A 26160-nucleotide genomic window follows, 5' to 3' on the forward strand; every position below is an offset into this window, starting at 1 on the left:
CGCTGCTCCTCCACGTCGAGAGGAGCCAGCTGAGGTGGCTCGGGCATCTTTATCGGATGCCTCCTGGACGCCTTTCTGGGAGGGTGTTCCGGGCATGTCCCACCAGGAAGAGGCCCCGGGAAAGACCCAGGACACGCTGGAGGGACTATGTCACTCGGCTGGCCTGGGAACGCCTCGGGGTCCTCCCGGAAGAGCTGGAGGACGTGTCTGGGGAGAGGGAAGTCTGGGCATCCCTGCTTAGACTGCTGCCCCCGCGACCCGGCCCCGGATAAGCGGAAGACAATGGATGGATGGATGGATGGATAACTTTGGTGGTCCTCTGACTGTCCATCTAGCTCCACCGTGAGGTCAACATTTGAGTCTGTCCAGTATTTTTCTTTGTGAGCTCATACGTTCAAAGCTAATGACCTTCCCATCAACCTCCGCCATGCTAGCGGCTCTGCGAGGCTGCACTCAGCCTCAGCACAGTGGTGCTTTCAGCTAACATGCTCACAGTGCTAGCATGCAAGTGTTTAGCATGTGATGTTTACGATCTTACTTTAGCATTTTAGCATGCTAACAAAATACAGTTGATGATAGCTGATGAGTTATATGAATCTGGACCAAAATGGGGGACTGACCAACATCCTAAAACCATTCCGAGGCTAGCAGTGCGGCTTGAAAAATGTAGGCTGAGTTTCTTACATCTAGCTTGTTTTTGCACCAAATCACTATATATGATATAATAATAACTCAGAAATTATTTAGCGTATTGACCTTCCATTCTCACAGAAACAAACAATGCAATACTGTCACTTTCATGCTCACAACATGATAACTAGGAGGTTGTCGAAGACCTTTATTGTGCAATGAGCCTCACAGATCTGCTAGTGTGGCTGAAAAACTCCTTCCAGATGAGTCACATCCCATCATCAAATGTGCATGAAAAGGGCTGAAATATTACAGCAAGTGATATTATTGGCTGTGTTTTTTTTTAATTTTATTTTGCCACAATTTAATTACGAAAAAGTTAAACATATGGATGAATGAACTTGAGGAAATAAGTGATTCCGCCTCAGCACAAAATGTGTTTCATGGACATCCTGCTGAGATTAAAAAGAGAGTAAGAATAATAATCCTGGTTTTACTTACAGGCACACTGTGTTTATGTTTTAGTCAGAAACCTCCTGGCTCTTTGAAACATTTTCCTCGAAACTTACAGTGCCTGAGGAGTTTAAACTTTTCTTCGAGAAGAGATTTCCTCCTGAAAATGTATTTGACATTTGTTTTGGTCTCACTTGAAAAAAATCCTCGTGTTGCCTTTTCTTTTTTTTTTCTTGAATTCATCACAGCTGCTGAGGTTCGTCCGCTGTGGATGGAGATGGCTGACAGATGCACTGCAGTGATTTATATGTGTCAGAGTGTTGTTACATACTTAGCCCATTAATTTGTACACTCCTGTCAAACCACTCACTGTCACTTTGCCTCCTGAGACCGTGTCCTCATTTATATGTGAATTAGTCCATTATGTACTGGTAAGTAACCGCAGATTTATCTGAACTCTGGACAGTAGATGGAAAAACATGGTGTGTATGACATAAAGCAAAAGCTTTCACCGCAATCCATTTACAGAAACAAGACAAGGGCTGTGGAAAAGACCTGTCTGCTGGTTTTATGCACTGGTATAGATTTAGTTGGGCAGGATTCATAGAAATATCATCTTTTGGCTAGATGACAGGAAATGTGTGACTAAGTAATCAGGTCACCTGTGTGCACTGTAGTTTCTGTGGTTGGTGGGGGTGAATTTGCTGAAGGCCTCAGGTGGGACTAAACGTTTCAAGTATTTTCACAATAAGTAGAACAGCGGGAAGTATGTGACGCTCATTCTTTTGCTGGAGAGCAGGACATTTTAAAATTCACAGAGTGTTTCAGGAACACTGTCAGAAGCACTTGACTGACGCACAAATAGTATTGCTTTTAGTGATATTTGGACGCAATTCAGCCGCTTATCTTAATGTATAAATTGGAATTATAAGCGGAAAATGTTCTTTTGGTCATCCAGGGGTTGTTCTGATGTGCAAAACACTAAGTAAAACCAACACACGTGTGCTCTGAAGAAAACACAAAACTTTTCAAACTAGTCTTAGAGTCTGCAGCCATGCTAGCAGCTCTGAGAGGCTGTACTTAGTCCAGTGCATTGAGCTAAATGCTAACGGCAGCAAGATAGCAACAAAAATGCAACATGTTGATGTTTAGCAGGCATAATGTATACCATATTCAACATCTTTGTTTAGCATGTTAGCATGCTAACATTTGCTGAGCAGCAGTAAACACAAAGCACAGCCGATGTTGATGTTGTTCATGTCAGGTATTTGTGCACAAACCAAAGTGAGTCAAGCATATTTTTGGACAAGATGATGTAGGTGCTAGATGACAATTCAGGTGCTCACCACAGGTACAATTCATCCAGAGGAGGTTGTGAACACTTGAAACAAATTGCATTCATCTATCCAATAGTTTTTGAAACAGTTCACTGACTACAACTGTTACACAACTACAATTGCAAACCTTATGGAAGCGTGCTAAAGTCAGGAGATCACCAAAAACCATCCATCCTGTGGGAACCATGAATGTCACGAGAATGTCAAGTTATTTGTGTTAGGGACCAAAGTGGTGAACCGACTGACAGACACTGCTCTCCACAGACAACACAACATGTCAGAAAACAGAGACTTGGATGCCTCTTGTTTTCATGTCACCATGACGTCCTCATGTGTGAAGCGTGTGTGACAGCTTCAGTCCAGCGGACGCAACTAATTGACCGATGTGATGATACAGGACCGACAGAGCTCTTCAGGAATTAAATATGACAGAAGCCAAACGCAAGAAATGATGCAAACAATAAATAAATAACAGTTGTGATTGTTGTAGTGGCTGCTGTGAACGGGTAGATCTGCCTAGAGAAAAACACACAAACATCTTGAATAACTAAAAGGTCTTTGGAATAACAACTGATCCATATTCAGTTTTACACAATGAAATATGGCCACAATTCAAGTTTCTATGTTTTTTATTTGTTAACTCTTGCAATGTTAATCTGAAGTTGAACAAAACCTGCCTTAACCCAGATTTTTGATATTTACATTGAATCAAGCTGACATTTTGCTCCGTGCCAAAAGCTTTTAGTGCAACCCCACTGAGAATGAACAGCTTTTAGCACCAACTAACTCATTGTTGTGGTTTTTCTGGCTGCTTATAAACTGCGTGGTTTAGCTGAGCGGTTTTATAACATGATATGAAGTCATTTTCAGCAAACATGGTCAGAAGTAACAAAGAGTAAAACCGAACAACTGAGTGGCAAATTGAGCATAGCAAGACTAGTGTAGCCCTAAAAGGTGAGTGAATTACCAGAATTAATTAGTCGAGTGGCTAGAAACATGTCTCCTATAGCATGCTGCACTACTTTTATCGAAATATTAGGAGTTTACTGCAGAACTATTGCAGAAGAGTGTGAGATGACGTAATTAAAAGAGCGCCAGTCAAACCTCTATTGTAAGAAAACAATGTAGAGAACCTGCAGTAAATGTGCCGTTTATGTTTGTTTCTTTTGTTTATTTGAGGAAAGTTACGTTCTCCTCATCTGTCCACACAGATCTGATGCTTTTGCTGCATCTTGCACCGATTTTTCCACCTCAGCCAGGTGCAATTTCCAGTGTTTCCTCTCGCACACTTATCGACTGCCCCTCCTCCTCCCTCTGTCTGTGCCTACAGGATGTAAAACAGAGTGGGACGATATCGGATGCTGGCTGAGAGCTGAAGTCGGGCAGGTGGTCAACGTGTCCTGCTCTGAAGTCTTCCAGCATTTCTCCAGCAATCAAGGTTGCTTTCCATGTTAATCCCAGTCTTAACAAGCACAGTAAAGAATGCCTCAATTCCTTCCATCTGATCAATAGCCTAGTTAAAATACACAAAATAATGCAAAAGTCCCATTATCTGCTGGTGCACTGTGACTCTACTGCTAACTTTATTTGTCTGTACTGTATAATCCGCAGCACTAATACAGGCTAGAGTCACCCTGATGAAGGAGCACAGAATGAATTATTCATGTTTGTTTGTTGGCAGGAATATATAATATGCTTTGGGAAGTTTCTGGCAGGAGACATGACGTTAAATCTCGTCTGCAGGCTTCATACGTCACAGTCTGACATCCTCTCGGGGCTGTTGTAGGATTTGTGTTGCCAGAAAGATAGTGCTGATGACACAAGAAAGATGTTCTCAAGGTTTGATAATATAAGAGTTAACGTTTTTCGGAGGTTTTATATTAAGAGTTACTAGGAGAAAACATACATTTATTGCTGGTATATATCAATTTATTCATTCTTTTCACAAAATGATCAAAGGTTGGAATATGTATATGTATGTATTCTATGTATATATAAGTCGTTCTTAATCAATTATTAATTGTTTCATCTGTAAATTAGTGTTTATAGGACAACTAGTATTTTTTTTTTTATTTGGAACCTTTGTTTTTCAGTTTAGGCAACCAGACACAAATGAAAAAAGTGTCTGACTCTGTTGTCAGGATAGGAGTTTCATTATGAAAGCTTCATTACGTGAGATAGGACCAGGACCATTAGGGAATGACGTCCTGTCCTCCTAACCTTGATGCTGGCTCATTATGGTCTGAATTGCATTTTGCTCAAACAGGCCAGAATCTTTGCTTTCAGCCGTGCGGTCGGCCTGTTTGCACTTCTGTGTGTCTTTGTTCAAGCGGCCCGGCTCACGCCTGCGCGTGCTTCCAGTGGCGAACACATTTCATGTACGGTCCCACAAACACAGCAGTGCAGGGAGCGAGCCAGCTGACAACCTTCTCCTGACACCCGCTGCTTCCAAATGGACGCTAACCAGGACTAAACGCCAGTGGACTTGAACAAGGACACGAAAGCGTCAGATGTTTTCTGACTGAAAGCACTAATGGAGCGAAAATGGTCCAAGAGAGGAAATGTCAGTGAGGCGACCCTAATGTGCCGATATTCAAGTGCACCGGGATGACAGCTTTCCATAACAATGTAGCTGCAGTATGTAATTTAGAATATGAGGCACTTTATAGCGTGATATAAATAGCTTTGTAAAATATTAATCTTTTTACCATTGTCTAGGCTGATACTCAGTTCTGATTGGCTGCGGGGTGTCCATCAGTGCGTCCCTGCTTGTCTCTTCATAGTTTTAAATTAATGTGCAGGCTGTGTATCTAAAACGAGTAACCATAGCAACAGGAACAGCATCACAGCATTAAGACATTCACATGTAGGCACAGCATCGGGATTCAGGCGGCCAAGGCCAGGGATCGAACCACCAGGAGTGAGCAATATTTGTCATTGTATTAGAACTGAATAGGATGGTAATGATTTTTCCAGGTATTAGTCAAACCCTCAGGTGTTACCAGGGAAACGGAGTTATGGATTCTGAAAAAACAATGAAAATCTAAATGAATGTTGTTAATTGTTTTCTGGGTACAAGTGGGCTAATGCCCTTCAAGGTGTCCGTTATCAGGAATTAATGGCCTCCTCACTGTAGTAACTAATAACTACAGCGCTTCAGTAAATGTGCAAAACACAACAAACCTTTTGGGATCTCGGGAACTCAACTTATGCTTTTACAAAAGGAACCAGAGTCTCGATGAAGCCACAGAGAAGATCAAGAAGAACGTAACAATTAGCAAATAGGTTGAGCTTCTAAATAGGTTGCATGGAATCTTGGGAAAATGTTTGCGATGGTGGAAACACTTGAAACCAGTCTGAATTCCTGCCGTCTGCTCCCCCGTCAGGGTTTGTTTACAGGAACTGCACCGCAGATGGTTGGTCAGAAATGTATCCGCCCTACGAGGAGGCCTGTGCTTTCAGTGATGACAGCGAGCCTGAATCAGAGGTATGCAGATATGTTGTAATCGTGCCAATCAGAGCAATTTTCATATTGTTTCTGCTTCCTCCCCACTCTTCCTCCCTTGCCGCTTCCTTTTCAGTTCAGACCTATTTGCAGGTTTAGTGCAGGTGCCACTTTTACCGGGAAACATCAAAGACCCCACCAGTTTCGCGTTAAAGGTTTAAACTGTGGACGAAAAATTACATTTTTCTTGAATTTGATTACTCTGACCACCTGCACTCTACCCGCTATGGTCCCTCCATCTTCTTTGTTAAGCCTCCAAAAGCCTTGGTTGGATGTATTATGTTTTGTGAACGCCATATCTCACGGACACCTTGTGGGAATTTCTTCAAATTTGGTTGCGGTGGACTACAATGCTTCAACATCCATAGTTGAAGCACTGTAGTCCACCACAAGCTCATTGGATTGGTGAAGTGGGAGTGTTGTTGATTGTTGTTGCACCATGTGATGAAGCTCTCTATCATCCTCTGTGCTCCTCTGGAAAAATTGTCTCTAAGTGAGGACAGCAGGTTTCTTACTGGAAACGATACACTGGAATCATACATTCGTCAGTATTGTGATAAACCACCTCCGATCTAACGCTGCTGCATGAGTGTACAGTGTTACCAGGGTGTTGCCTCAATTGATTTGCGACATTTAGAAATTCTGTAAAAACCAAAATTAAAAAAGCATGCATGTTTATAGTTTTTTTTATTCCATACAAATTATCCTACACAAGCCCACTATTTATTTAGCCCTTTAACACTGCACTGACCCCCGCTGAGTAGGCATATTTGTCACCCGTTCTGCCATCTTGTGTATGAATAGTGTAGCTGTTTCGAGTATTATACATATTGGTTGCATTATCATATAATCATTAGCTGCCTTTACTGTGAAGACAACATGTATTTATGATACTTTTGTATTTAGAATAAGTTTAACAATTGAATTGGGGTAACAGTCTCAAATCTGTTTGATAAAACAATATAAAACTTAATTAAAGCAGCACAATTAGCATAAACGTAAGGATTTTTTTTTTTTTTTTTATCTTTCGGTTTAATTGTAGTGAACTTTTCATCAGTTTCCATTCCCAGAGTTTTATTTATTGATTATAGTAATGAAAACATACCTGTAATCATAGCGATCAGTCCATTCAGATACACAGTTTCAGACTATTTTCACAGGTGATGTTTACTCCATTTTTCTCTGTTTCTCTCTCTCCAGACGAGTTACCTCTCTATGTTCAGACAGGTTTACACTGTGGGCTACGCCACGTCGCTCATCTCCCTCATTACAGCCATCGTGGTGTTTACAGCCTTCAGGTTAGACACACACTGTCCTAGATACACAGAGGGTCATAAAGGGACAACAGCTAGGATGCTCCCTCGCCCAACATTTCTGGAATGACAAGCCCTGACAGGAGTGTTTAGAGTGGTGGGGAGTGAGACTGCAGAAGCTATTTTAGAGACGATTGTGTAAAGATGTGTCACACACATACAAATGTCCGGATATTCAGATGATTGACTGTTCACCAGCAAAGCTTCGGTTATATACAGAGGACATGCACATGCAAATTCATGCAGTTGTTCTTCTTCTGATTGTCTAATGAATTACTGATTTACATACGAAGCATGCGGTGTGTGAGTTTTTCATGAAGCATAAATGTCAAAGAAGCTGTTCAGTGGATAATACTCTGTTCTATTTACAGTCCTTTACCCAGGAAACTTCCAATGTTAAAATTGCACTTGGAAAAAATAAACCCAAAATATTTCCCAACAGTCAATAACATGATTGCACAATATGAAATGGTATTAAAGTGGCGAACGCACAGAAAATTAAAGGTAAAAGCAGCGTAGCATACATAATAATATATGTTTTCTAACCAGCAAGCTACTGGCTAGGTTGTGAGTGGTGAAGTGGCGAAAACTGGCATCAGTGGGTCTGCATTCTAATGGAGCTTTAAGAGGCTGATATAGACTAGAGTGCTGTTTGTGTGTGTGTGTGTTCCCGTCTTTGTTTGCTCCTTTCAGAAAGTTCCACTGCACCAGAAACTACATCCACATCAACCTGTTCTCCTCCTTCGTCCTGAGAGCCTCCGCTGTTTTCATTAAGGACACTGTGCTGTTTGCTGATGAGACCCTGGACCACTGCTCCGTGTCCACGGTGAGCGGGCTAATCAGTCTACGGTGCTCCCATCGAGACGCAGATTTCCACATCTGCGTTGTGATCCAATTAACGATGGACAGGGACAGGAAAGAGGCTCGAGAGAGGGGAAGACACGTGGCAAACCGATGAAGGGCGCCTGTCATTTCTCAGCATAATCCTTTCATTAGTCGACGATGAATTGTTTTAGCAACAGCTGAAGTTTTCAAGTTTCATTTTTTATGCATTCCACCAGAATAACTCTTCAAATGTATTTTCTCTTAACAGTGGTCTGACATTCAAGGACATTTCATAAGAAAATAATGTAATTTTATTATTAGATTATTTTAACATATGTATAATAATAATGCCCTAAACTTCTAGGGCTTTGCTTTTTAAGTTGACTTATATTTGAACAGAAATCAGAGCAACAACAAAGACGTCTGAAAGGACCAGGGATCCTGATGGAACCAGTGAATCAGAACTGGAAGAATAAGCTTCTAAATTACTGAAAATATTTTGTCTCGTGCTTATACAAAAGACTTTCAAGCATTCGGACTCGTGTTCGATGGAATTTGTTTGTGTACAAAGAATCAGAGAAATTGAGGAAATTGCTTCAGGAGTTGCACCCTTGTCAAAAACTTTTATTTCCCTTTGCAGACACACATAGCAATCACGCCCTTTCAAATGCTTCACCAGAGCCTCTCAAGTCATGAGCTACGAAGAAAAGCTCTTCGTGCGCTCGCGTTTGTGCTGCAGCTGCTGCAGTGATGCAGGTTGAAGCGCATTCATGCACTTGTGAGGAAATGTGAAGACAAACAGCAGATTTGCTTTTGACTGTCGTCCACTGAGAACCATGTCTGGGTTGAGAGAATTCTCCGACATCTTCTACATCTTAAGCTAAACGAACTGTTTAAAAACACATCTGAGAAAATGCATGGTCACGAACGTGAAGGCAAGATTGTTAGAAAGTTGAAAAGTCTGGTCTAGTCTCAAATCGGGAAAGGCGAGTATGATGCCATTTCAGGATGCAAACATCAGAGCAACAGTAAATATAAAATAAATACTGCTTCATGTTCATAGGAGAATGTGGTATGAAAAGGACATGTCAGGATATCATTAATGCCTTTGCTGCGGCACAGAAAGAATTTAAAATAAAACTACTTTAATCTCTACGTGTCATCTTCTTCTTTGACAGATGAGAAAAAGTTCTTAACGAGTCATCTGGATCTGAATCGGCTCGCTGTTAAATCGCTTTGCTTTGTTGTGTCCTCTCTAGACGGCGTGCAAGTCAGCCGTGGCTTTCTTCCAGTTCAGCATCCTGGCCAATTACTTCTGGCTGCTGGTGGAGGGCATGTATCTGCAGACCCTGCTGGCCCTGACCTTCGTCTCTCAGCGGAAATACTTCTGGTGGTACATCCTGATTGGGTGGGGTGAGTAGGGACGACTGCCGACGTCGTGTGAGGATGGCGAGCCTCTCGCGGTAAATTCTCACTTGGTAAATTAAAATTAGGGGGTGGTAACGACTCAGTAGCAAGACTGAGTGCAGTTTTTGGAGGCCAAGCTTTCAGTGGGGGATTTTTAAAGACGTATTCGCACAGGACTAGCATTACCTGGGGACCTCTTGTAACTTGTAATGCTTGTAATCTTAATCTCATGATAATCTGTGATGTCCTTAATTTGTACAGTAGAAATACCTTCAATATCTCACCAAACACGGATGGCATGTGAAAATATTAGTTCCATCTTTTTCCAACTTTTTTTCTGCCTCTTTTCCCATTGAGAATTATGGATGCTGCTTTTGAAATTAACTTAATTAACTTAATTAAAGTTTTGATTGCATTTTGGGTGCAGATTTAGGAAGCTCATTCAGTAAGTGGATGTTACGCTGAGCCTTGATGTCATATCTGGGGGAAAATGTCAGACTTTGATTATCACGTGCAAAAATGCAGCAAGAAACACAGACATGGGGGATCATTTCTAAATCACATAGAATGATGTGTTCAGACAGAAAGCTCAGCAAATTTATGCCTCTTGTCATTAACACAAATCTGACCGCTGGGCTGTTTGCATTTATTTGCTCCAAACAGTGAATGAGCTCGACCGTCGGGGAGTGTTTCTGTGTGTCTGTGTTCAGCTCGGCCTCTGACTGAACTCGAACACGCCACAAACTCTGGTTCTTTCTGCACGTTTATGAGGTAGATTCATGAGGCCCCTGGATACACTCAGCAAACAGTTTTTGACTCACACGGATGCCGCTTCGTGTCAGTTTGCATCGCCTCATTATTTCTGAACCTGTTGTTTTTGGTGTTGTGCTACAGTACATTGAATGATGCGGTGAGGTTTTCCTTTTATTTTCTATACCTCTTGTTAATACACAACATATTCACGTTTGGGTTGGAAATCTATTCCCAGGAAAAAGGGGAAGCATTTGATTTTCACATTAGCAGTGTGTGAGCAGCGATTGTGGCTGCACTTCTCTTGTTTCCTCCTCTCTCCCTTTGTTTTCCCCTGAGCTCTTTGCGGATGTTTTAAGTGCTTTCCCTCTGTGTTATCCTGTGTTTCTCAGTCAACTGATTTCCATAGTATTCCCATCCCATTGTCTTTTTTTTTGTTGCGTGTTTGCTGTATATTTTCCTGTTTAAGCCTGTTCTCACAAGTGTTTCTGGTGAAGCTCCACAGCCTCTTTATCATTTCACTCCTTTCACCACAATGTTACAATACAGTCAAGCAACTACAGGCTGAGGACTTTCATTCCCTGAAACCTTTAGCCTTTATCTGGCGAAACAAAATTTCTAGGAGCTGCACAGAGCTTTTTATTCTCCATTCTGCTTATTGGAGGAGTCGCAATGACCTTGTAATGCTCGGCCAGTGTCGAGACAAGTCAGACGGCTGCAGGAGCATTTGTGATAAGGAGAGAGATGGAACTTGTGGCAGGTCGGACGGATGCTTAAATCCCCCTCTGTCCATGGGAGCAGACCCTCGGGGCTCTAAGAATCGGCTGAAACAGTTGCCAACAGTCTCATTAAGGAATAGCTGGTTCCCCAGAATTCAGGCAGACACGATCATTCAAATTTGAAGGCTTTGTTAGCAGTTTTTAGTGGCGCTATTGGAGAAATCAAACTATACAATAAAGTTAATTGAATTCAATTGACAGACAACATACTGTAGGTCAAAGCCATACCTCACTTCGGTCCAGATCAAAATCTGCCACGAAGTTTTGTACAGAAATTCATGATCCACAGAAGATGAATCCCTCTGTGGATCATGGGCGATCCCCTGACTTTTCATCTAGTGCCACCATGAGGGTGACATTTGTGGTTTTTAGTGAAATGTCTCCATTGGATTGACAGTCATGAAATTTAATACAGATATCCATGTTGTCCAAGGATGAATCCTGATAACTTTGGTCATCCTATGACTTTTCATCTAGCACCATTAACGTTTATGACTAAATAGCATGCTAACATGCTAAGCTAATAGGTTGAACATGGTAGCCATATTAGCTTAGCATTAAGAAACATATTAACAGTGGAGCTTAAGTATCTTCTAAACCATCAGCATGTTAGCATTGTTGTTGCTGAAATTAGCATTCAGTCTATTATTCAAAGCACCACTGTTCCCAAGTGCAGCCTCACAGAGCTGCCAGCATTGCTGTAGACTGTAGTTTGTTTTCATACAGGGTTTAGATAACAACTCTTGGACTGTAGCTGCTAATGAAGAGGGATGATGAAGGGAGGAAGGAAATTGTGTTTTTCATATGACGCTTATAGCCCTGTCCTTTTTGTCATAATTAACTTTCTAATGACACTAATAAAGCCAAATACACATTGTACATGCTCAGTTCAACTGCCAGTGGTTAAAGTTACTGTATTACACAACATTCTCCATTCAGCCAACAAATCACATTCAAACCTGATTCAAACACAACAAATCTGCACCTCTCAGTCCTGAGGATCTGTGTTGTTGCAACCCTGAGTTTGTGTGTGTGTGTGTGTGTGGTGCTCACTCAATATCCAGAGTGGCTCTGATGTGTCTTATCAGCTCCTTTCCGGTTTGTTCTATCTCGCTATCTCTCCTGTTTCCTGCTTTTATCCCATGTCTGTTTCTTCTTCTGGCAAGGGGGAGACAGATTAATTTGATACACAGAGTAAGGCACAATGTTTTATATGTCCAACATGTTCATGAAATATGCAGTAAACATGTGTCGGGGCTCGAGTGTCGTTCAGATTAATTTTACTTGACAGTAACAAAACGCATTAATAATTAATCTCTGCTCTTATGTTGCAGGGCTCCCGTCAACAGTTCTTATACTTTGGGTTTTGACCAGATTCTTCTACGATGACAGAGGGTACGATGTACCACAGGATGTGCAAAAAGCATCTCACTGTATCTCATAGCTTCTCTGCTGTGATAACATTGTACCACAGCATGTTCAACAGCAGTATTAGTAGTAATTCCTTTTTGATTTGAGCGTAACATCATATTAATGCTAAATTCAATCCGTCTTTCATTGCAGTTGCTGGGATGACACAGATAATGTTGGTATTTGGTGGATCATTAAAGGACCAATAACGGCCTCGTTGCTGGTGAGTGCACACACTGTTCAATCCATTTCTTGCACCTCAGCTCTGTTGTTTTTGTTTTTGGAGAAGCTAAATAAAAAGACACCACCCTACAACAGTTTATTTCACAATGTATATCTCTTAGCCTCATGCACACTGAAAAATCATCATTTTGGTGAGGGGTTTAGCCAAAAGTCAATTGTTGATACCTGTTGTGTTCATAAATGTCCAATTTAACACAAGCAGTATTAAAGTTTGGTTTGTTAAAGTGGGATGGTGGCAGGTTTACATAGTTGTACTCATTAAAATATTGTATGTTTTGTGTGAATGTGTGAATTTTGACATTGGATAATTGTGTATATGTGTGTGTACATATCCCTGCCAGGTCAACATAGTCATCTTCATCAACGTGATCCGGATTCTAGTTCAAAAGCTTAAATCTTCAGCCATGGCTGGGAACAATGACACTGGACATTTTATGTGAGTCACAACTTACAAACACAGCTGGACTTTTACCTGAAAAGTATTCCTCATCAGAATTTACCTTCTAAGTGGCAGCAATACCAAAAGCTTCAACACAATAGAAAGGTAAGAAGGGTTCGGGATGATGGAGGGAGCAGCATCAGCATGGTGTCGACAAGAGCCTGTATCAGCCTCCACGAAACTAGTGAGAAGTGTCAGGCTATAAAGGCTGCCTCGTGCAGCTGATAATAAGATTGGATGTTTCCTCCCAGCAGGTAGCCAGACAGCTGAGGAATAGGCCACTGATTGTGACGGATGAAAGAAGCTGTTGATGCCAGTCAGCTAATGCAGGCGCGTCTTCAGAGCTCTGCTTCATATAAGATGTTCATTTTACTTCACCTCCAGTTCTCTGTGGCATTTCAATAATTTGGAACTAAGAGGGTTTTAATACACGACCTGTTGAAGAAACTATGAATAAGGAATAATTCATCATATGCCGTGGATAATAGTTTCTGTATGAAAGGATTAAGTAATTTTGTGGGGAGTTTACAGTGGTGGAGGAGATTTGTATGGCACAATACCACTTACTGATGAATCCCATATTACACATATTTGTATGTAGTTATTTTAGATACATATTGAGTCTTTCAATTAACCTGTGAAGTTCCTGTTTTTAAACAGCTATCAAAAGTGAAAATAGTTCAGTAATAATAGTTTTGGAAAAAGCGAAAAAATCTGGATTTAATTTGATCCTTTGACCTTTTAGAGGTCCTGAGAGAAGACACCACCTGACTATGATGTTCAGATTATGTTCAGATATGATATGCAAATTAGATTAGATTTTGGAGCAAATTCAACTAGCACTAGCTCTGTATGACACTCATGACACACAGAAAATGAAGCCACAAACATGAAATCTACCATCCACCACCTTGGTCTAGACTGACTATTGGCTGGATTTCCATTAATTATGTGTAGCCGTTTAAGCTAAGATAAGCTTGGCAACATCATGCCAATGTTGCCAATTAAGATGATTTATTTACTTTGGTTTCTAACAGAATACATTAAATAGCTTCAGGTGCACATTGAGTTAATTAGGAAATGTAAGCATGCTACTCTATGATGCTATGCATGGTAAACATTGTCACTGTGCGCGAATTAGCATTATGGGTGCCGGTTAGCATGCTGATGTTAGCATTTGGCTAAAAGATCTGTGCCTTAGCACAGCCTCATGGAGCAGCTAGCATGGAGAAAAGAAGGATTAGGGCAAATTACATTTACTTGCACTGGAAGTGTCGAGGCTCCTTTTCTCCATTCAATACACTTGGAGACAAAGTTAAGTCTTTCAAGTGCTTCTTTTAAACTATGAAGCAGCTATTCAGTGTTGAGGTAAAACTGCTTAGTGAGAAATTTTGGAAGTGGATGGCAGTTTCTTTGAGGAGTTTTCTATGAACAGGGAAAGGAGAGTGAATCGATGAAATCCCTTGATAAAATGCTGAACTCTTCTTCTCCGTTTAAGAGAGAAAATGCTGCGTCCATGAATCTGCTGTGAGAGAAAATCCTGCTCTAGCAGAATGAATCCCTCCTTCCTTTTGACATTTGGGTGGTGCAGATTCCAGCTCAGCTGAATTAATTTAGAATGAGAGCAGCACGTAAAAATAGCACCAGATACCAGAAATAGATGTCTCCTCTATCACCGTGCGACAGGATTGTTCCGGGATTGTTCCACCGGTTCAATGAAGGTTTCACACTTTCAGAAGCTTCATCTCTGTCTCACGAACTCCAATCTGATTCAGACGGATCTGTGACGTGAGCACAAAGGCATAAATCCCAGGTGTGACAAAAGACAAACACAATCCTATTATAACCTGATGCTTTTTTTCTCTTTAATCTTTCAGCAGCTGAGGCAGTGATGTTATTTCTTCTCACAATGATTATTTTGGTTTTTGAGAATATTCAGGTGACTATTGTAGCGCCCTACATGCTTTGAATCTGACATAATCATGACAGAACAAGACAATGTGCAGACATCTCTGCTAGGGTTAGACAAACTGCTGTTTATTGATCTGTCGTAGATTATGTTTTGACTTGGCTGTGATGGATCTGGCTATTAGATATGTGTGGACACGTATTTTAATTTAAACACAAGATACTTGTGCTCAAAAAGAGGATTCATTCTCAGTGAAGAACCTTGGACCCCTAATCTGCCTCTATTCATGCCAAAGAGCAGTGATTCCTAACACGTCTCCGGGGGGTCATCAGGTGGATACCTCCCTTCAACAGTGTTTCGCCTACTTAGTCCCACTACACAACCAGGAGGCTAGGCGGTGAACTCCGGCGTCCCAGAGTCACCCCCCCTAGTGCCAGTTCACACTGCTCCTACACAATCCAAACAGCACTGCCACGTTCAGCTGACCCAGGCCTGTTTAGGAGAATCTCCAGATAGTGGTCAGTACCGATGCTACCATTTAGCTAATGCTAGTGCTAATGCTAATGCTAACCGCTAACTGCTAAGAAGAACAGAAGAAGACAATACAGTACCGATGCTACCATTTAGGTAATGCTAAATGCTAACCGCTAACCGCTAATAAGAACAGAAGAGGACAATACAGCTAGATTCACCTATGCTGTTAATGTTAACTGCTAGATGCCAATGCTAACTGCTAAGATACTATCATACTACCGTTTAGCTATTGATAACTGCTACAATGCTACCACAGGCCTAGATGCCACATGTAACTGCCAAGTGCCGCACTACCATCATCTACCTGCCTCTCACCAACTGCACCAATAAAAGCGGGGTGTGGGGATGCAAACCCTGGTTCGGATAGGGGGTAGAAAGTTTAGAGGGTGCTGAAGGTGGAGGTCTAATCCACAGACTAGATTTAGCAGCCTCTTCTAACATTCCCTTCAAGAAGCAACAAACCCTAACATTTCCTTCAAGAAACAAACAAAACAGGAAAACAACCAAAAAAGAACAAAAAAAAAAAAAAAAAAAAGTCAACTTTGTATCTTACAACGCAAACTCACCTGAACAGGCCACATGGTCCCAAAGAGAGACTTTAGCTGGCCACACCCCCACCTTATCTACACTTCCTCTTCCTGGATCTCTTCCTATTGGGAGAGCGAGAAGATGGGGCGGAGAAAGCAGAGCAGAGGAGAGGTGTCTTGTTCAGACTTTAACCTCTTCTCCTGCCAGATTAGGCATGCATGTCCTCTGCCTCCCCCTACCCTCTCACTGCCTTTATTTCACCCCCCAACTACTATTATTTCTCCTAATCCATATCCACTGACTAGACCTAGCAGCCTCATCTGACATCTCCCTCACTGTCTTCCTCAAATGAGCATAAGCAGACACATGAGTAGGGGTGCTGATCAGTTGTGATTTGGGGATTTTTGGGATGTATCGCAGAGGTGGAGTTTTTTTTTTTCCAAACCACATACCTTGCAGCAGATTGATGCAACAATGCAACGTCACCACAATCAAGTAACATTTGCACGATATTTAGACATCCCTGATTTGAACAAAGCTTTCAGCACAATGCGTCAGGGTTTTGTATTTTGACATTTAAATCTATTCCACTGATAGGCCTGATGACAGTGTTGTTTTATAGGTCAGTATGATTAATGAAGATTCGGTATCAACCACATCCGGTCTAACTTGGCAGAATTTGCATTTTGCTGTTGGAGTCTGGCATTTAAAGCTAAAACACTAATTAGACTGACACTGATAAAGGTGAATGTTTCAAACTTTGAAAGGTCATGATTACCCCTATATTTTCTGATTTTCTTACTTAAACGCTGCTGGATATTGGCCCTCTAGGTAACTTTAAATGTAAATAAGTAAAGTAAAATCAGATTTGATTGACAATGGCCTGGAAACATGAACAAACATTTTGATTCCAAGTTGCTAAACTCTGATTGATGCATGGCTCCACACACTTCAAAACACCAAGAAAGAGCACAGATTAAACAAACAAAAGACAGAAATGTCTCATGTGAAACAGCCCTAACTGTTCCTATTCTGGCAAGTGTTCTTGTAGGACCCATTGCTCAGACTAAGAAGCTGATTGAGAAAAAGTGTTTTCAGGGACTTTATCACGGATTAGCACAAGGTTCTGCCTTCACATTACCTAGACTGACGTGTAGCTTTTCATTCCTCTGTTATTTGTTTCCCCCAGGAGGCTGGCTAAATCCACCTTGTTCCTCATCCCTCTGTTCGGGATGCACTACACAGTATTTGCCTTCCTGCCTGAGAACACCGGTGTGGCAGCCAGACTGTACATCGAGCTGGGGCTCGGATCCTTTCAGGTATAAAACAACAGCCAGGGAGCCAAACAACAGTCTAGATTTAAAACCACATTGAGACAGATCACAAAAAGCTACCAAAGATGAATTATTCACAGCAGGGTGCTCTTTTTCATGGCAGACATTTTGACTTGTCACTGTAGGAAAAGCACAGCTGTCAATAATCACATTGATGATGGATTTGTTCTGGTCATTGTCTCAGACCTGACATCATTAAGTGTATCATTTGCATCTGCTTTTAACCATGTGACATGTAAAAATGTGTTCCCTGAAAAAAGTCTTTGGAATTCAAATTCTTTTTAACACCTTTGTTAAAGGGTTGACAGTAGAGAGATGGCGGGAAATGAATGAATGAGAATGACCAGACTCTAATCTGGGATGTGGCAGTTGGATATCTGCTCTGCCTTTATATATTCATGACTTACCAAAATTAGAATAAGAGAAAGGTCATATGTTGGTCACTGTGTATTGACTGAGGAGCTAAGGGCCTTATGGGCTGGCTAATCTGCTCGCCAGACATAAAACATGCCAAATTAAACTGATGCAAATAAGAGATTAACATGAAACGTAATATAAATTAATAATTACTACTTACTAATTAAGTAGTGATTTTCAAAAATCGCATTATCTGAGAAATGTACACCCAACCCACCTTAAAGCGGTCTATGCCTACAGTCGGCATTTTCTGGAGTTGTTTAAGTGGAGTGTGCATTTGAGATTAGACAGCTATGATTGTAAATCAGTCACTATGTCTCTTGTGTTGCAGGGTTTTGTGGTGGCGCTGCTTTACTGTTTCATGAATGGAGAGGTAAGTGAATGGAGGTGAGGGTTTGGTGGTTCAAAGCCAAACATTTATTCATTCTCAGCAGAGGGAGTCAAAAGCCAGCTGCTTAAAGATGTAGCATCTGCAGTTTCCAACAAGTTTTACAGCAAGTTATCAGCCAGGGTGTCTTTTCTGATACCACCACCGGGGGCAGCGAAGTCAGAAACGTTTGAATTGCGCACATTTCTGCCTCCAGTACAGCTCTGCACAAATCCGTTTGCCCGCAGGTCCAAGCAGAGCTGCGGAGATGGCTGAGGAAGTGCCACAGTCAAAATCACCTCACCCCAGCCAAGCGAAGTATCACTCAGATCACAATTAGAGCCCACAGAGGGCTCGGCCGGCCTCCTTCCAGCGGTAACATCTCTTCAGTATGATTTGAAGAGACTGTCCATGAGAGAAAGTTTGTTGTGAGAATGTCAAGCAAAATATCAGAGACAGCCCTCAAAGCTCAACCTGCTGGTGACATTAATTCAACAACACCTCTGTGAGAAGACCTTAATGAACACTGATTAGTGATTGAGGAAATGTTGTGTCAGGATGCATTACATCATCCTGTTATGAGCCTAATCAGTGTGGTCCTTCCTCCATGATGGTTGTGGTCCTTCTTCTATGATTGCTGCAGCCAAAAATAGTAAAAAGTAAAGGAACACCGGTGCTTGATTTGTAAGGATGCCATAATGACACTGTGGAAGCATTAGACGGTGGAGACGGAGCTGACCCGGAGCTTGTTGGAGGATGGTTTCACATGGTTGTGTTTGTACAGTTTTGACTGCATAATCACAAAAATGAGCAAATATTGAGGGATTATATAGAGACAGCTGTGGAAACAGTGGATGTTTGAACTTTGCTAAATTATGTGAAATGAGCCTAACTTGTCAGTTTGTTTTGTGACGCACTGTGCAGAAGCATCAACGCTATTTCGGCGCTGGCTGAACATTAGTGCAGGACTGATCTGAACCAAACCCTGTGCACCAATTCACCTGCTGCTAGAGAGAAATTTTAAATCATGAAGATCGAGCCTGGTCTCATTCCCAGGGACATTTTTTCAAGCTCCTCAGCCTCTCACACAGACACACAAGGTAGGTGCCCTTTTTTAGGGCTATCAACTAACTGTAAGCCCATCCGCAGCGATATTCATAATATAATATCAGCAAGGTGACGTAGTATAACGAGCAAGAAAGACTTTCACCCACTTTCACCCTGGAGACCGAGGTTCGTGTCCCGTGAGAAACCAAAAGTGAAGAATCTTTTGGTGTACCTAAGTAGTTTCGGTGCCTAAACCTTGTGCTTGAACATGTTGGACGGATGGAGCAGTTGCTCTCAGCGTCTAATATTGCCATGGATGGGTTTAGTTAGTTGAAAGCCCGGTGTCTGTCACACAGATGCTGAAGGGCGCCTTGTGCGTCTCTATGAGATGGTGAGGGGCGTGACAAAGCGTCGGTATTTGACGCTCTGAGAATGAGAACCAGTTGGAAGATCCAGAGGAACCTGAGTGAATGTATTTAATGTTGTGTGTTTGCTTGTGTGTGAAGCTGCCATATATTGGTACGTCACGTCTGGAAAGACATTCATATTTCGAGGAGCCGTCTGCTGTCATGAGCCACCTTTCAAACACAGTTTGTGAATATTTAAAAGCTTGTTTTTTTATGTTGTTGCCAAATCTGATAATCCTATATTTTTTGGTACATTCGTTGCACTACAGGAGACATTAACATGGTAAAATGGCTTCAAAATGGTACTGTATAAAACCAGACCACAGCTACCCAAAGGGGGGCCCATGGGCCAAAACTGGCCCACAATGAGGTTCAGTTTGGCTCGTCAGATGTTTCTATCAAACAATAAAGAAAATCAGTTTTAAAACAGTGTAATATAAATCGCTGTCTATGCTGTTTGATTTTTTTTAGGTAAAAATGCTCTTTCAATGTGTAGAATTTCTAATTATTATTATTTTTTCATAATCTGAGCAGCGAGTAAAGTGGCACACTGCGTACAACGTTGGTCAATTAAGAGAACTTGAGATCTGAGTACCATTTTGCATCTTTATGGTCAGATTTTCATCCATGTGCAAGTTCCTCGCATTTTGATGACAATGTTGGAGAAAAATTCAAATCACTGCATCCGAGGTATATGATTTTTTTTATAGACCATGAATAATCCACTGTACTGTACCATTAAGCACTTTGACCATCATTGTCAGTACACATCATGATTAAATGTGTACTTTATTTCAAACTGAATATATTGTATTTCCGTTGTTGTTCTTGTGGATCTAAAGGTTGGCCTGTGTAGGGAAAAGCACAGTAATAAATGAAACTTCTGTGGTATTAACAGCTCTGTTTTTGTATTTGACTAGTGTATAGGCCTGTTAATTAGTAATAAATTTCACCACCATATTGTAAAATCAATTTCCAGATAGTGCGAATGAGGCAAATTATTATTCATGATCTGTTTGTATGTACATTGATTTGGATTTTTTTGGTCCCCAGAACTTATTGAAACATTAGGAAAGAGAACCAATGGATAGATGGGCCAGCTGAGTGAAATGAACACACTGTCCACAAAATTCAACAAATTACCACAGATAGATTTATTTTTCAGTCAAATTTACACAACCTTGGACATGAATGTTGGACACCAGAACGCATGTTACACATAACACACTGCCACAGGTAGAACATAATGTATGAGCGTTTATAGATATTCTTTTGACATTTAAGTTACTTATATCCTCATGAATGCTTGTCATTACATACACATGCGTACAGAATACACTCTCTCCAACTTTCCAACACACTCACACACACTCTGAAAACAGCTACATAAACATAAACATACAAAAACACGGTCACAAACATTACAGGTCTTTGTCAAGGGGTCCACCTGTGTGCCAAAAATACACATACCTGTGTACTGTATATATGATCAAGAAAAGACATCATTTGTACACCATGGCAAATTCAAAGCAGGAGACATTTAATAGCAGCTGAGCAACATCGGTACATTCAAAAATTCATTGGCAATCAACAGAGCTCACACACATACACTCAACACTTGATAAAACTGGCTCAACACACACAACCGTCAAAGAAAAGGCATCTAAACACAGACATTTGCCACATTGACAATAGCTACATAAAAGTAAAAATAGTTTGATATTTTGAGAAACAGAGAAATTAGCTTTCTTGTTGAGAGTAAATGAGAATGTTGATACCACAAGGACTGGAGATGTTTAAACAGCTAGCCAGTGTATAAAAGATAGCTATTCGTTGGCTAATATCTGCTAGCTGGGTGTTTAAAGTAATTGCTAGGTGGAGCTAGCTAGTAGATATAAGATAGTTATTCGTTGGCTAATATCTGCTAGCTGGGTGATTAAAGTAATTGCTAGGTGGAAACAGCTAGTTAGTAGATAAGATAGCTATTCGTTGGCTAATATCTGCTAGCTGGGTGTTTAAAGTAATTGCTAGGTGGAGCTAGCTAGTAGATATAAGATAGCTATTCGTTGGCTAATATCTGCTAGCTGGGTGTTTAAAGTAATTGCTAGGTGGAAACAGCTAGTTAGTAGATAAGATAGCTATTCGTTGGCTAATATCTGCTAGCTGGGTGTTTAAAGTAATTGCTAGGTGGAGCTAGCTATTGGCTATAAGATAGCTATTTGTTGGCTAATATCTGCTAGCTGGGTGTTTAAAGTAATTGCTAGGTGGGAATAGCTAGCTAGTAGATATAAGATAGCTATTCATTGGCTAATATCTGCTAGTTTGGGTGTTTAAACTGATTGCTAGGTAGGAATAGCTAGCTAGATGATATAAGATCGCTCATAGGTAGCTAATATCTACTAGCTGAGTGTTTTATCTAACGACTAGTTGGGAATAGATAGCTAGTGGATATAAGTTAGCTATTGCTGTAGTTAGCCTCCCTACTAGCTAGCTGTTTTATCTACTAGCTGGGGGGAAACCACTAGCTAGTAGATATTAGTTAGTAGAAAGTAATTGATTAATTATATGTGTAAATGAAATTCAGATCCAGGGTAGCTGTTCCCTCCTGCTTCCAGTCTTTGTGCTAAGCTCAACTAAATGGCAGCTGCCTGTAGCGTCACATTTAGTATACAGACATGGTATCAATCTTCTCATGTTACTCTCGTAGAGAAGTGAATATATTTCTCAGAATGTCAGACTATTGCTTTAGGAAAACATGTCACAGGCTTTTCTTTGACACATATTTAAAGATTTGTGTGTTATCATAATGCTAAATTAACTTTAAGAATAGGTGTGTGTGAAGAGAGGTGTGGTCAGCTTTAGCTAAAATTAGGCCAAAAGTTACACTGCCTGATTTTGTTGTAGGACTAAGTGCAAATGTTGTAGGACTAAGTGCAAATGTCCTCCCATCAGTAAATGCATTGAAATTCACAGAGTTCACAGTTTGTTTTGAAACTAAAGTGAGCAGGAAGAAAATTTTAGGATTGAGAGGGGGCACTATAACAAAATCACCAACATAGCTGTTAAAGTGTTACACATCAGGCCTCATTTAGAAAAATCTAATTTGTAGGCTTGTTTTCTCATTTGTGTAAAAAAAACAATAATCACAAACAGTAGATGTGAACAATGTTAAGCATGTGGCATACAGGTGCCTCGATGCTCAGCCCTACTCCTATTTCATCCGAAAATCCAAAGTACAAGGCTCAAAAAGCAAATCATTGCCAGTCAAAATTCCCCCTCTCTGTGAAACTATCAAACTGAAATTCTAACACTTGGTTGCCACCTTGTGGTAGACAAAGATACAGCACAGACATGGTCAAGAAAGGAGTTTTTCTACTCCTCTTTTCACAGACAGTAACAGCTTTGAGACATGGTCGTTTCCATCTGAGCCGATTCAGACTCAGAGTGACGGCTGGTGATAGAACACGTAAGCAGCGGAGTGGTTTTTATCACACCCTCGTACACACTTTGTGTTTTATCTGTCGCACTTGTTCCACCTTCTAAACCCTTCCTAATTAAAAATGCTATTTTTTTCTGCTTCTGGTTGTGGCTCCCTTGATAATAGTGTTGTGTCTCACTGTTTCGTCCAGAAGCAGCCAAGCAGATGCATAACACAGATGCATCTCTTCAGTAGTCTGTATGTGTTGTCTGTATTATTTTGATTTTTTTAGAGGTTAAATCTGTTTTATCTCTCACAATAAGCTGTGCAGCTTTGGACAGCAGTTTCCTGTAAGTGTTTTTGTTTTCTTTCAAATCAGAAATTACACATTGTGCCACACATCTCCCACCATGGCACGACATTTATGGCACTCTGACCAAAAAAAGCAACATCAATCAATGTAATGAAATCATACATATGGCATACAACTAAACTACACACATAAGAAAGCATGTATACTGTACATTGAGTCATTTCACATGGCACTGCTTTATGGAAAATAAATATACATTCTTATCTGTTCAACAATACCATGAATTCATTGTTTAAAGATACTACATTCTTTCAATCCACTCAGATGATGTACAAAAAATAAATATCTTGAGTAAATATTGTGGATAAACCCTCCTGTACATATCATTCCATACGTTTCATCTGAGAATCCAGAGTCCAGAGAAGTTGGGACGGTGTGTGAAACGTAGATCAAAACAGAATGCATTTGATGCCTGAAAATTCACAATGAATGTATATTTACAAAAAGATAATAAGGTTTAGCAGTTTTAACATTAAATATCTCTTGAAAAGGACTTGCAAATCATTGCATTCTGTTGTTATGCATGTTTTACACTGCATTCCAGCTTCTTTGGAATCAGAGTGGTTTAATTTCCCCACCAGGACTGTTGTTTGTCAGTTTGTTTTGTGCACAAACTAAAAGAGAGAAAGTGAAAATGGGCAAAACTTTGCGATTGTCAAGAGCTGTCACATTAAAGTGTTTTGCGTTGAATGCAACAACGTGTATTGTTTCTATTTTGAAGCCATTTATGTGTTCGGCGTCGGTGCTGAATTGAAATGGACTGGATCATTTGGAAGAGATGATTATTGTAACCATGAGGTTTAATAAAGAAGCGATAATGGAGAGCTATAACTCAGGTCTTGACAAATCATGGTTAAAAAGGGGAAAAAAAACAGCAGGACTTGCTTCACTCAAGGTGTAAGTTATTAAAAAGAGAAAGAGAAGAAGAGAAGAATTTCACCAAAAAATGAGCAGAACATTTGTTTTCTTTTCTTGCAGCACACATTGAAAAAAGCATAACTTTACAAAGTGACCCACAACAAAACACCAACTCTGTACATTCTTTCTACACCTTTAACATGTCTGTTCATTGTCCTGTAAATGAAAGTGAGAGCTATTTGTGACTGACTAGGCACTTTGGAATGTGAGTATAGGAGATGATTCATTGAACAGAAATCAAATATATGGCACGCGGCGTGACGGGTTGAGGCTCAGAGAAAAGAGGCCATCTTTATCTTCGCGAGCATGTCGAGGGTTTGATTCTCAGTGCCTATAATAAAATGCTGCACATATGAATTCATGGCACTACGAGGAGCTTTGGATAAAAGCATCCACTAAATGGCACATGTACTGTTTATGTTCACAGTCTGCAAGGACATGACTGACAAGTCTGTGAAAGGGGAAATCAACTGGAGGAGAGTACTGTACCGCAACTAAAGGCTCTCCACTGACACTAGCTGTGAGAACAAATCAGTTCAGAGAGTACATTTTTTATTTTTTTTTATTAAAATTTGTATTTCCTCAGGTACTGGCTATCCTCTACAGCAGTGGTTCCCAACCTTTCCTGTCTTGTGACCCTTTAAAACAACACAAAATCAAAAGCTACACATTTCTACGACCTGTGAGGACTTAAACATAAGTGTGATTTTACCTTCTCGGATGCTTTATTTGAATATTCTTAGAAGCCTGAAGACACGAAACAGAAAAATATTGTTCCCAACTTGCTGTATCTGACATCTCACGACTTCTCTGATTCATCCTGTGACCTTCAGGTTGGGAACCACTGCCCTATAATACTCACTCATTTTGGCACTAAGCTCTTATATATACTCTGTGTGTGTTTGCGTGTGTGTGTGTGTGTGTGTGAATGTGTGTGTGTTTCTTCATACAAACAAATAGTTCAGAATATAGTGGGCAGGGTCTTCTGGGTCCTCAGGATGTGTGATGAAGTCTACAGATTTGGGCTCCAGTTCCTTTTGTTTGAAAAGGTCATTACATTACTGCATTATGCGAAAGAAAGAAATTCTGATCTCGACACCAAAAGTAACTATTTACAAAGTCCATGAGTTTTTTTCTTTTTCTTTTCAAAATATGCTTTGACATACTCTGTACTTACGGCTGATTGTAGAAAAATGTTTAAATTCAAGCTGAAACATTTAAACAATGAGCATTTGTACAAGCGAGGTGTTCAGCGTTTGGTTGATATTTAACTTTGGACTGTGGTGAGATCAGATCCAGTCAGACAACCTGTATGGCACTTTGAAGCACATTTACTTTACACACCAACAGCCAAATATGACCCCATATATTTAATGTTAGCCTTTTTTTCCCCCTACAACTAGCACTGTTTTTGGCCCCAAATCTACATTGATACTATTTATAAATAAAACAATAACAGGGTCCAAATTTAAGATAAAAAGATTGGTAGGATGGGAATTTTTAATATCTCTTATGTTTTAATAAATGGATTGGAATTTGAGTTGTCTGTAAAACTATTAATCATAAAAGATCACAATCTACAGAGCCAACTTAAATACTCAAAAGAAATTCAATTATGTTGTATAGTCAGATGAAATTTTAAAGTATGAAAGCCAGCTGTGCACCTCTACTAATCTATAGTAAATGCTTTCAGAAATACCCCATTTTCTAAAGGCCAAACGTAAGAGGTGTGAGGGGCCACTTTGGTCTGTTCTGGTTGGTCAGGATGTACATTAAGTGGAACGGCACCTTGAAGTTGACTCCTGCCAGTCAGATGC

The 26160-nt window shown here is 40.5% G+C and overlaps 1 protein-coding gene across 1 annotated transcript in view; it reads left to right on the plus strand.

The window, feature by feature from the left end:
- The window catches only part of LOC121614905 (vasoactive intestinal polypeptide receptor 1-like), a 28807-nt gene extending 10232 nt beyond the window's left edge, over positions 1 to 18575 (plus strand). Inside the window, exons 3-13 of the mRNA XM_041949002.1 lie at positions 3751 to 3858; positions 5807 to 5907; positions 7126 to 7223; positions 7932 to 8064; positions 9323 to 9476; positions 12334 to 12394; positions 12563 to 12632; positions 12994 to 13088; positions 17252 to 17381; positions 18145 to 18186; positions 18429 to 18575. Of these exons, the coding sequence (XP_041804936.1) occupies positions 3751 to 3858; positions 5807 to 5907; positions 7126 to 7223; positions 7932 to 8064; positions 9323 to 9476; positions 12334 to 12394; positions 12563 to 12632; positions 12994 to 13088; positions 17252 to 17381; positions 18145 to 18186; positions 18429 to 18575 (1139 nt within the window). The remainder of the gene's footprint in view (positions 1 to 3750; positions 3859 to 5806; positions 5908 to 7125; positions 7224 to 7931; positions 8065 to 9322; positions 9477 to 12333; positions 12395 to 12562; positions 12633 to 12993; positions 13089 to 17251; positions 17382 to 18144; positions 18187 to 18428) is intronic.
- The last annotated feature ends 7585 nt before the right edge of the window (positions 18576 to 26160 follow it).

Source organism: Chelmon rostratus, chromosome 12 (genome assembly GCF_017976325.1).
Source record: "Chelmon rostratus isolate fCheRos1 chromosome 12, fCheRos1.pri, whole genome shotgun sequence".
Lineage (NCBI taxonomy): Eukaryota > Metazoa > Chordata > Actinopteri > Chaetodontiformes > Chaetodontidae > Chelmon > Chelmon rostratus.